This window comes from Vicugna pacos, chromosome 23 (assembly GCF_048564905.1).
Source record: "Vicugna pacos chromosome 23, VicPac4, whole genome shotgun sequence".
NCBI classification, from domain to species: Eukaryota; Metazoa; Chordata; class Mammalia; order Artiodactyla; family Camelidae; genus Vicugna; species Vicugna pacos.
In genome coordinates, this window is record NC_133009.1 from 6,466,681 (window position 1) to 6,478,693 (window position 12,013).

Here is a 12,013-nt window from a genome sequence, read left to right on the forward strand (position 1 = left end):
TGAACCTCCACTTCCTCTGCCCACCCTGGCACCTAGTGCCACTGAATCCAGCACCCGGACCCGTGTGCTTGGGGGCCCTGCGCCTCCCCAGCAGGCAGCAACAGGAAGCAGCGGCTCCAGGCAGCGGACTGGGCCCAGGCACACGGCAGGGCCAGGGACCCTGCCGTCGGTGCTAAAAAGACCTACTGGCTGCAGCACAGCTGTCACCAGCACACACTGACGGGCTGCTCTCTGGGGCCTTCTTTCCCCCTGCAAGGCTGCCCTAAATGTTCACTTGAACTTTCTAATTCATTTAAAAATGTTGCAGGTAGGGGTCCCAACATGTGTTCTGCCAGGGTCCCACTCACCCCTGGTGACAGCCTTGCTGGGACCTGGAGTCTACACATTCACAGGGCCCTGGCCCCTCCGCCAACCTCAGTCTGCAGGCCCCCCGAGCCCGTCGAACCACCCTGTCCCCACTCCATGTCTGTGTGTCTGTGCCTCTTCAGTATGCAGAACGTGGTGCCCATCGGCGAGGGGGACCTTGTGGACGTGCCCCAGGACTCAGAGAGCCAGCTGCAGGAGCAGGAGAAGCGGATTGAAATCTCCTGTGCCCTGGCGACCGAGGCCTCCCGCCGGGGCCGCATGCTGTCTGGTGAGAGGGGCTGGGCCTCGCTCCGCCAGGGAGACCGGCTGGCCAGGTGTAGGGAGGAGGCCCAGCGTGGCAAGGGGGCCGGGGCCAGAGAGGCGCAGGGCCAGAGAGATGTTCCTCCAGGGCAGGCTGAGCATTTATTGAGCACCAGGCACTGTGCGAGGCTCAGGCGGGTGCAGAGGGGCCAGAGTTGCTGGCACCCAGGAGCTCAGAGCCGTGATGACCCGTCTAACTGCTTTATGGAGGAGTGGCCAGAGGCCATGTGGGGAGCTCAGGGAGCCATCCTACCCGGGCAGGTCCAGGAGGGGCCCAGAGAAAAGGTGATAACCGAACACAACTGGGAAAGACAGAAGTATTTGCCCGTGGCGGGTGAGGGCCAGCCATGCCAGGGTTTTCTTCCACTTCCCATTCTTGGGAATGCAAATAAGAGATACTAAAAAGGAAAAATGAAACAGGCAGCCAGTCACCACCTGGGCTACTGACCCACACCCACTTTTCTAAGCAGGATGAGTATGAGGAACCGACTTCACACTGATACGAAGGCTAGTGGATCTGAGTAGACACTACGGGGCTGCAGTCAAGCGGATTAATTTACCCCCCCCGCCACCCCCAGCCCGAGGGGAAGCACCCCGGAGTAGAGGAGAATGTGTGATGGGGGAGAATGGAAGAGACTGAGTAAACGGGAGGGTGGGTCGAGGTGGAGGAAGGACAGCGATTAAGTCTGAAGCCTGGGAGACTGAACACTCCCTCCTCCTCAGCCTGGAAAGCGCTGAGGGTGGAGCGGGGCAGAGGCCGGTTGTGCTGGTCACGGTGATGCTGGCCTGGACCCGGATCAGGCAGCGAGCAGATTAGGGTGGTGGCTGGGCGCACGGTGCAGGGAATGGCGTTTCACGCTGGTGACTTGGGGTACGGGGGGAGTTGTTGAATTCTGGCTCTCTGAGGTTCTGTTCCTTCACCTGTCAAATTCGAATCAAAGTATCTGTCTGGTGGTGCGAGCATCAGAAACAGCGCGTGCTAAGCACCTGGCACCGTACCAGCCAGGAACTGCTCAGGAACTGCTAGTCCTGTAGAAGGAGTGGCAGTGATGCTGGTGCTGGTGGTAGAACTAGTTGAAACAGCAACAGCTGAAGGAGAAACAGGAACCTTTGGTGGATTTTCTAGCTATTTTAAATATGGATATTTCCAGAAACCAGAGGGTTTCAGGCTACAACAAAGGGGAGTTAAGTAAGCCTTAAGGAAGAAACTTGTAGCAGTTAAGGTGGCGTGGATGTTGGAATGGGTGGCCAGGGAAATCCCTTGGAGATGGATCAGACACAGGCTGTCAGTTGAGCTGGAGTTGAGGGCACGAGAAGGGATGGGCTTCAGGGAGCCCCATCCTGCAGCCAAAAGGCAGCAGAACCAGTTTGGCTGCAAGGAGGCCTCTGTCAACCATCCTGTAGTTTGGCTGCAAAATGAACCGTCCAAAGATCAAATTCCACATGCCCTGGGCAAAAGGCAGCTTCCTGTTTTAAGGGTTAGAGCTTACAGCACTGTTAGAACTCCCCTCTGCCCTTGCCCTAGCCCCTGGCTCTCTGCTGCAGCTCCCCCGCCAAAGGTGCCGCGAAAACAAAGCCCACCCCAGCTTATCAGAGTTCCCCGCCTCGATACACACGGGCTTACATTTCAGGGTCTGTGCGCTGAAAGCAAACGGTCACCTTGCTTTTGCCAAAACCCCAACTATTTAAAAAATGACTGTGGCAGGGCTAGACCTCGGACTTCGCCCACTGTCCTGACCGCCCCTGGCCTGTGGCCCAGATTCCCAGAGCCACAGCTCCGCCAGGCACAGCAAGCATGGTTTCCGGGCTCACGCAGGTGGGCCTGGGCCCTGTGTGTGTGTGTGCGCGTGTGCGGGTGCAGCGGGCACGGACACCCTGTGGTGCCCGGGTGTGGGGGTGTGGGTTGTATACCTGGTGTGTGAGGTATGTGGGAAATGAGGCCGCTTTAAGTTTGTGTGGTGTGACGTCATGTGCAGTGATACTGGTTGTAGGTACGTGTGTGTGTGTGTGTGTGTTCATGTGTGTGGTGTGTGAGTGGAGGGAATGTCTGAGTACAAATTTGGGAGCAAGTATGTATAAACATAAGAGTGTGCAAAATGTCTATGTGTGTTGTGCGGAGACCCCATTCGTGAGTGCAGGTGGTGTCTGGGGAGCTGCTGGGGTGTAGATCTGTGTGTGTGTGGGTGGAGGCAGTGCTTACGAATGCACGGACTTACGTGTGATTGGGTTTCTTTGTAGTATGGGGAATGATTTGACATATTTGTGTGTGTGTTGTGTGCAATGTACGTATTGCACGTTTGTGAACATACACCCACGTGTGCAGGATGGGGAGAGCTCAGCCTCATGAATGTGTGTGTGACCGACTACGTACGCATGCAGATGCGGTGATGCTTGTGAACACACAGCTGTGATACCGCACCTGTCCATACCTGTCTGCTGCATATGTGAGTGCATATTTTGATGGATATGTTCCTCGTGTGGATTTAGTATTTTTCTACCTTCTTGAAGAAGCTGTATTTAGCATAATTTTTCTGGCTCTCACTCACGTAGTATCGTAATAAACTTCCTTATTTTGCTGACCTCTGTGGAAGGGACGCCCTTGGGGGCTGTAATTGGCACCTGGTCTGTTTGTGGCCCTTCTAAATTCTCTCAAACTTTTAAAATTATTGTGTCTACTCTTCACAAAAGATTTTCTCTTTTCAGTTGTGCCTCTTTCTTTTTTTTATATATATTTTGGGTGGGGGGAGGCAATTAGGTTTATTTATTTATGGTTAGAGGAGGTACTGGGAATTGAACCCAAGACCTCGTGCATGCTAAGCATGCGCTCTACCACTTGAGCTATACCCTCCCCCCCTCTTCATTTGTGCCTCTTTCAAATGTCAGTGGGTCTCTCAATTCCTCTCTCTCTCTCCCCATTTTCCTGTTTCTCAGCTCTTCTGGGCTAGAAACCCGACAAGTCGGCACCTATTAGAATTGTGTATAAATAAGAGTAACTGGACTCCATGGAGCTCTTCTATGAATGAACTGGAAGAGTAATTGGAATTACTCACCTACGTTGTAACACCTACTTAGCTTCCTTGAGCTATTCCTTCCTTAGGTTTTGATTTGGGGGCTGTTTTAGAAGCTGAAATTGCCAGACAATTAACCATTGAGTCTGTCAGACGGACAGGCACATGAATGTGTGTTCTGAAAGCATTTGTGGATGTGCTTGTATGGGTAGTGACAAATGCGCTGAGTCGTGTGCCAGGGCACAGGTTCAGAAGTGCCCGTATGCACACGGATCCGAGTCATGTGCAGCGTAAAGGTGTGGTGTTGCCAGGTCCCGCGCACAGACCGTGGGCCGTGTCCTGTCGGGGAGAGCACTGCGTGTCTTATGTACATCTGCGGATGTGCATAGACGTGCAACAGGAGATGCATCTGCCCTTTCTCTTGCGCAGAGGCCAGGGAAGGTGATGAGGATGAGGTCCAGGGTAAGGTGGGAAGCAAGGGACTGGGAAGGTCAATGCCAGGACCCCTGTCTTGGAGGAAACGCAGTGTGATGCTGGCTGAGGCCTGGTTCTGCTCTGAGCCCGCGTGAGGACCTTCTCTCTCAGCTGCACCACGGGCGCACGAGCGTCCAGAGAACTGTGCAGAGCTGCCCCTGGCGACACCCCTCCCCCTTTCATCGCCCTTCACTTTGCTGTTCTCAACATGGAATAATGATGATGATAGAGTAAAATCTCATTCATTCAAATGTCACCACTTTAAGGCTTATAACGATGTTTCGGGGCAGACTGAAGTTTGCCTTTCCTGGATTGATGAAAAGAGGTCTCAAGTGACAGTGGGGAACTGTTTCTGAACCCTCCAGCCTAAGTTAACAGACTGGCTGGAAGCCTGTCAGAAGCCTCCTTTGCCATGGAATTGATCAACACGGCGATCACTTCACTTGGAATGAGTCACTGAAGGGGGGCCCAATGACTTGGATGAGTGTGATTTTACTGCACTGTTCATCATTACCATTGGCAGTATCACTGTCTGAAGTGCCATCCCTCACCCTCTCCCAGTAGCGGAGAGGGATGTGCCCCTCCCCGTCGCATGGATGGAAGGGGAGCCTTAGGCTCAGAGGGGCCCGGCCTCGCCCACAGTCACACTGGTTCTCAGCAGAGCCTGGATTCGGCCAGGTCTCCCCTGGGGCCCATGCTCTCCTCCATGGCGCCCCCGAAACCAGCTTCAGCTTGAGCAAGTTCCCAAGCTCGGCTCTCCTCTCTGCTTGCCTCTCGCCTGGCTCCCCGCACTCTCGCACTCGGAGGAGGGCCTCGCTTGCTCTGGGCGCCCAGCCTCCTCCCTCCTCCCGCCCCCACCGCCCCTATTCACTTCCCTGTTCGTTTCTGTTTCCAGTGCAATGTGCCACCCCAAGCCCTCCCACCTCCCCTGCCTCCCCGGCTCCACCAGCCAACCCCCTATCGTCTGAATCCCCACGGGGCGCCGACAGCAGCCATGCCATGCGGGTCTGAGCTCTGACGTAAGCACTCTTCTACTGTACTTCATCCACCCCAGGGAACCCCAGGGAACTGGCCCCTTCCCTCACCCCGTCGAGCCGCGTGCACCCTCTCATTCTGTCCGGCATTGCTTCTCCCCCAGCGCCCCTTGCTGCTCTTCCCCTTCCACCCGTCTGCTTGAGCCCGCCAGCATCCCCATGCAGTGCTGGGCTAGAGCCCGCTGGCAGGGCCGCTTCTTGGATGCTGCAATGCCCGTGGGCTTCACTTCTCCAGAAGCAGACAGGGAGCAGAGCTGAGGCCTCTCCTGCCTGCTGCCAGAGGGTCTCCCAACACCCCGCCCCTGCACCTCCTGTTGGCCAACAAGCCTTCTGTCTGTTGAGACACACAGCAGTCCTGCCTCAGAAGCCCCCAGAAACAGCTTCTCCCAGATCTGATTTTTCCCAGATCACGCCCAGCTTTTAGCATAAGTTAAAATAGCGTTGGACAGCTCTAGGCCGAGGCTGTGTCCCTTCACCCTTAGCAAGCAGCCTCTCGCCCTCAGGCAAGTGACCAAGAATTGACTCCTATTTGTTTGCGCCCCTCTCTCAGGGTCGAGGGGGTGGGCGGTTTCCACAAGGTGTTGGCAGGACGAGGCTTCTCTCGGGGAGGATGGGCCGGAGCCTCTCCCCCACCCTGTGCAGCGCCTCTTACCAGTATCTTTCTTCTCCAGTGCAAGCCCTGGCTAAGGCCAACGCCATGAAGCTCCACAGAGCCACGTTCTGAAGCCCACCTCTGCCCACCTGAGGTCCTGGCTCCGCACCCTGGCCCCCCGGCCTCCCTGCCTCTGCGCTCCCATGGGAGTGCCGCAGGGAGCCAGGCTAGGAGCATGGGCACCTCAGTGTCCACACACCCACGGTGCCCGGCCCAAAGCCCTCGCTACTCAGATGGTGGTCCTCGGCCAGGGCGCGAGATGGCGGGGTGAGCAGCGCCATCCTGTCTGATGCCCACGGCACAGGGAGCCCAGGCCTGCCTCTGGCTGGGGTTGTGATGGCCCGGCTGGAACATTCCCTGATGGAGGAGATGCTCTGATGGGGAACGGACCCTGGGCTGTCTTAGCTTAGGACTCCTCCCGACGCCGAGGACAGCACCTGCCATCATCCCCGCCCCCGTCAACCCGCCCTGCTGCCCCAGCTGTCCCCAGGGTCTTGGCGCATCTCTGCTGACGGGTGCTCCTTTGGGGTCCAATGGAGACTGACCACCTTGCCTGAGCCAAAGACAAGATGACGAGAGATGGGGAGAGGCTCCTGGGCTCCCAGAGGACAGTGCTGGCTGTGGAGAGAGAGCGGCAGGTCTGTGCAGTGTCTGAGGGCAGGTTGAGAAGAGGGAGCAGAGCGAGAGGGCGAGATCTCAGGAAAGTGGGAGGAAAGGGAGGCAGCAGGAAGCATGCACGAGGAGGAGGAGGAGGAGGAGGAGGAGGAGGAGGAGGAGGATGGAGATGAGAAGGGGCATGGGATTGGTTTTCCCAGGATGGAGCCTTAGGCTGGTACCGAGTACAGTGCCAGGCTGTCAGCTTTGCTCCTCCCACCTCGTCCCCAGGATCGGCAGGGCTGCCAGCAGGAGGACCCCACAGTGCCGCGGGGATGGCGGTGTGAGCTGAGGGGCTGGGGGCAGCAGCCTGGGAGTCGGCTCTTTCTAGGTCTGGGCCTGATGCCGGCCTCCCCATCCCAGGGTCAGGAGCAGAGCGAAGGACCTGTCTTAAGGAGGATGTGGTCAGCCTTGGGGCCTTTCCTAACCATTTCTGTGACATTATCTTGTCTCCTTCCCCCTGGAATGTGCTGTGGGCCAGCTGGGAGTGGGTCCCAGGGAAAGGGAACGTGGCCGGGTTCTGGGGCCCTCCCCTGCATCCCAGGAATCCCAGATGAGGACAAACTGAGGCTGTAAGGCAGGTGTCCCTTCTAGCGTGGCGCTCTCACAGCCCACCCCCACCAGAGGGCCAGTGGTGGAGAGACAAAAGCAAAGCCCGTTCTTCTCGGCCCCGCCCACCTCGAGAGGAATGTAGCCAGAGAGGATGGATGAGAATGAAGCCGAACAGCCTCGGCCCCTAGGCCTTCTCTTTGCCAGAGTTGCTGCCCAGAGACTTCAGCTCAACCTCCAGCGGCCCCAAGAACGACTACTTTATCTTCCACCAGTTCCTCTCCACTCCTCCATGACTGGGACAGTTACTGGTTCATATGCAAGTAAAGATGACACGTCATTCAACAAGTACTTATTGAGCACCTTTTATGTACCAGGCGCTGTTCTAGGTGCTGAGGATAGTCTCATGCTTCTGAGGGATTCCAGATGGAGGGGATTCCACTTACCTTCATTTCTGGCAGGTTTTTTGAACATGACCCTTGGCTGCATCTCCCATCTTTAGCACAGTTCTAGCCCCCCAAACTTGCCCTTTCTCCCCCATAGACCGGAAGATGGGGTTGGCTCCCAGGTAACCCTCTCTCCCTTCTTCATCTCTCACATCTTCTCCATCCATAAGAAACAGATGTTTCGGGGCTTCCCATGCCTTCCCCTTTTTGGTCTGTCTCTTTTTTTTTTTTAAGTGATTATTTTTTGAAATACCAAGGATTAATGTCCACTCCTCTGCCACCTCTCTCTCACCTCTTGTTTCATAAAGCTGGCTCTTTATGTTGCTTTACATGCCTTAATATATGTTTTCTGAAGATTATACATATTACAGATGTATATGTAATATATATATATATATTTGTTTGGAGGTCAGATCCTTTCCCTGAACTCCTGCCCAGCCCCGCCCCCTTTTCTCTCCTTTACTTACCACACCATTCCTCGCATATTGTGGTCATACCCCATGCCTTTTGATCCAAAGAAGGGGAGAGGAAAGACTTATTTTAAGACAGATCTATTTTACGCTTTTGTTATAAAAGCAAATCTATTTTCAGAACGTGCAATGTCTGAATGGTATTGGCAAATGATAGAAAAAGACTGGGGTGTCTGCCTCTAGGTCCAACCCTCCGCCCTTGCCTCCTGCCCAGCCGTTCCTTCCTCCCCTCCCCCAGTCTGCAAAGGGCTGGTCCCCAGAGCTCACCCGGAGAGTGGCTCACCAGGGCAGGACATTCTCTTGCAAGTCCTGGTCTAAGGATTTGATTACACTGTCAACTCTTGGTGACCCTCTAGGGTTATTGGATGTGAACCCTCTGGAAGAAAATGTTTACAGATGTGTGCACAAAAGTGCACCCTGGCAGGCACACAGCCCCCCAAGATGTGCTCCTGGACCCCCTCCTTCATCACTCTGCCTGAAGGGGCAGACAGTTAAATGGCAGCCTATGCCAGACAGCACTGAGAATGTCAGCCCATTATTTGATGGACCCAGGATACATTGCAATGGCCAAAGGAAATGGTTTGGGATCACTGGTCTTCCGGTGCAGACTCATTCAAGTTCCTTGGACTCCTCACACTCCTTTACACTTGATCCCTCTCTGGTCTGGGTCACATCTATGGCATCTCTGTGACCCCTGTGACCTTTCTTCTGGGGGGCCATTGTTAAGGGGATGATACCCCAGTCTGGCATCCAGACTGTGAGGTCAGCCCAGAGGGTCCCACGGACAAGGTGCATCTCAGCCTTGCCAAGGACTTCCCTGCTACTGGGCCCCTGAACAAAGCCAGCTCAGCCTTCCAAACTGCGTGTCGACTGTCGAGGTGGGCAGGGGGCTCTTGCCTTGCAGGGATTTGGGCAGAATGCAAGTCTTTTGTCCGGATCTGGAATCAAGGGTTTTGGAATCTAGCACAGAGCTCCAGGGCAGCATTTGAAGCCTGGCTTCCCAGCTTTGACACCGGCACCCTATTCCCAGCCTAGACCATCTTGCTATGAATGAAGGGAGGCTAGATGGAAGCCCAGGGCTGAGTAACCCACCTGGGGATGGCCCTGATTATTAATCTAGGGCCTTCCCAATTAGCCCATTACCTCCCTGATCATTCATCTGTCATCAAACACGAATACTGTCACTTTAAAAGATTTTTCTGAGGTCGCAAGCTGTACACACGTGCTCTCCTGCCTTGGAGAGAGGCATGTAGTTGAAGCAGGGCTGACTATAGCAAGACAGAATGAATTCCTGTCCCCTTTACGCACCGCCCAACCTGGCAGCTCTTAAAACTAAGGAAAATATGAAATATACATATATATACATGTATCTATTTATGCACATATGGGGCCAATTTGATTTGCTAGTATTAGACAATAAACCATCCAAGGAACTTTATGATCTCAGTGTCTTTATTCAGTATAAAAGTGACCTTAGAAGAAGAGTTAAGTTTAGATAAACAGAAGGCATCTCTGTCAGGGGACCAAACAGCGTAGCAGCCCCTTAGCATCCTTCTAGCCGACGAGCCCCCCCGCAGGGAGGGGACGACTGGACTGACAGGTGAGAGCTTGCTTCCCTCCCAGCAGCATTCTTTTTAGATGCAGGCACTGAAGCACCCAGTGAGCTCTGCGTTCTTATCTTGCCAGTTTGTAAAAACCCAATACAGGAAATAAATGGTTTGTACAAGTGGTGTGTCTCCGGCACTCTGTGTCCGTGTCTGCCTGTGGCTGGCCTCAGGGTCCATGGCAATTTATGGGCTTGGTGGAAAAGGGGAGGGGGGCGGTCTGGGGCCAGGCCTTCCCTGACTAAGAGCACTGGGTTCAAAGCATATGCACCACTTGCTCCCTCCATGCCTTGGGCTGCACATCGTGGCCTCCCTTCCCGGAAGGAATCCCAGGGTTCTCAGAATGACGGTTTGTTGCCAGCACCACGCTCATCATTTTGGTCCAGGTGACCCTAGATTAAAGCTTGTCCCAAGGTCCTGTACAATGGAAGTATCAGATGCTTCAGGCCCTGGAATCGTCCACTGAATCATCTCTGAGACTGAGGGGAAGAGCATAGAAGAAGAAAATGAAGTCTCGGCCTTTCTTGTTGATACACACTGCCCTGTATTTCTGCTTTAGGGTTTAGGAAAGTGTATGACCCGAGCCGGGGTGGGGGCAGGGGCTGGATCAGGAAGGCCGCCAGAATTCTTTCCATCCAGCCTCAGTGCTCGTGGCTCGTTTCTCTTGGCAGGTACTCAGTGGTTATCCCTTACTAACACTCAGTGTGAAGGCCTTTACCGGAGCTGCTCAATTTGACATCTGTCTGTGAGGAGTCAGAGTCAGGAAGCCTCATGAATTCTATGGGGCAGGGAGTAGGGAGAGGAAGGAGAGCCCAGGACAGCGGCAGGCTTCACTGGGCTTCTGCAGGATGTCTGCGGAGAGACAGAGGCAATAAGGGCTCAAGGAAGAGAAGAAAATTGAGAAAGAGGAGAGAGAAAGGCAAGTTCTTATAATTCCTGATTAGCCTCAGTCTGGTTCTAATGGCTGATTTTGAATGCTGGACACCTGTTCTCACCCCTAAAGGGCTAGCAGAGTGTACATTATTACACACACACACACATACACACAACATAAGTATATGTGTATAGCCAGAGGCTTGGAGAGGAGGTGGAATGTGAGGACACAGGGCATCGCTGGGTGTCGCTGTGCCCATGAACAAAGGCAGGCTGCTCTCCAAAGGATGATACTGCAGGTGCCGGCCTGCCCCGCCCTCGGGCCCAGATCAGCTCTTTGATCAAGCCCGGCTGGGCTTGCAGAAGCCGGCGGTAGTCAGGAGCGGTAAGCGAAAAAGCAAGCAGCAGAATGCCCTTTGAGGGGTCAGGCAGGCAGCCAGGCTTCAGACCCTGCTGCTGCCAGGAACCTGGGGCCACGCCGCCCCCTCTACCCCAGGCCTCCAGTGTGGAACTGGCTCACTGTGTTGCCGAGGCTGATGGGAGAGAAGGCAGTGTGTTGTGCTCAACCCCCGGCCCCGCTCATCGCTAGCTGAGTGAAGATTTGGACAAGACACTAAAACTCTTGAGTCTCAGTTTCCTCATCTGTGAAATGGGGGTAATATCTACCATCTTATGGAGCTCTCAAGAAAGTCAAGTGGAAAAATGGATGAGAAACACTTTGAAAACTCAAATTCACTTACAGATGTGAAGAGGTGGTGATGACACTGTGTAGGCCCCATGGCTGCCTTTAGGGGCGTGATGAGGGGAGAGGGAGACTGTTTGCCAAGGTCCCCCTTTGCTGGCCCCACAGGCTTTACTGGAGGACATCCCCAGGGCCCCTGCCATTCAGCCCTCTGAAGTGTCCTTCCCCCACCCGCGTCCATTCCTCCAGCCCAGGAGTAGCTGCACTGTCTCAGCACCCCTCGTGGTGGCCAGGACAGGCTCCCTGCCGGGGCCCCTCTCCAGGACAACGGGCTAGAGACAAGCCCCTCAGGGCCAAACTCTGGTACCCGCTGCTGTCACCTGAGAATCTGGCCGAGAGGGCCCAGTTTCAGGAGAGTTCAGTTCTGAGCTCACAGGTGGGCCCCGGGGCCGGGACCAGGAGGGGGGGATGGGGGAACAGGCATTCCCAGCAGCCATTGTATACACCCGCGGGCGCAGTCTAAAACCGCAATTAAGATGAGACCAGAAGCCTTTCACATAACAGCATTTAACAGTAGATTATGCCAGTAATATTAATAACTATTAATAGTATTAATAGTATAAATAGAAGTTATCATAACTCCACTGGAATAGTGAAAACATTGGTTCACTAAGTATTTACTGTGCCAGGTACCTGGTTCTATGCATTTCACATGTATTGACTCACTAATTCTCATTATATTTCTATATGAGAGGTACTATTATTATCCAAGAAATTGAGGCACAGAAAGGGTAAACAAAATATTTAAGATCTCATGGAGCTAGGATAAAGTCCTGGGCACTCTGACTTCAGAGTCTGAGTTCTTAATCTACAGAAGGTTTCAATGGGGATGATACTGCCC

The 12,013-nt window shown here is 54.2% G+C and overlaps 1 protein-coding gene across 6 annotated transcripts in view; it reads left to right on the forward strand.

Annotated features, from left to right (window-relative positions):
* Positions 1-7,388, forward strand: part of PLEKHA6 (pleckstrin homology domain containing A6) — a 136,582-nt gene extending 129,194 nt beyond the window's left edge. For 5 of the 6 annotated variants that reach the window (XM_072948389.1, XM_072948392.1, XM_072948393.1 and 2 more), the window contains 3 exons: positions 489-634; positions 5,044-5,167; positions 5,854-7,388. In XM_072948389.1, the coding sequence (XP_072804490.1) occupies positions 489-634; positions 5,044-5,159 (262 nt within the window). In that variant the 3' untranslated portion in view covers positions 5,160-5,167; positions 5,854-7,388. The remainder of the gene's footprint in view (positions 1-488; positions 635-5,043; positions 5,168-5,853) is intronic. The other variant, XM_072948391.1, reaches the window with a different exon arrangement.
* Positions 7,389-12,013: the final 4,625 nt, after the last annotated feature.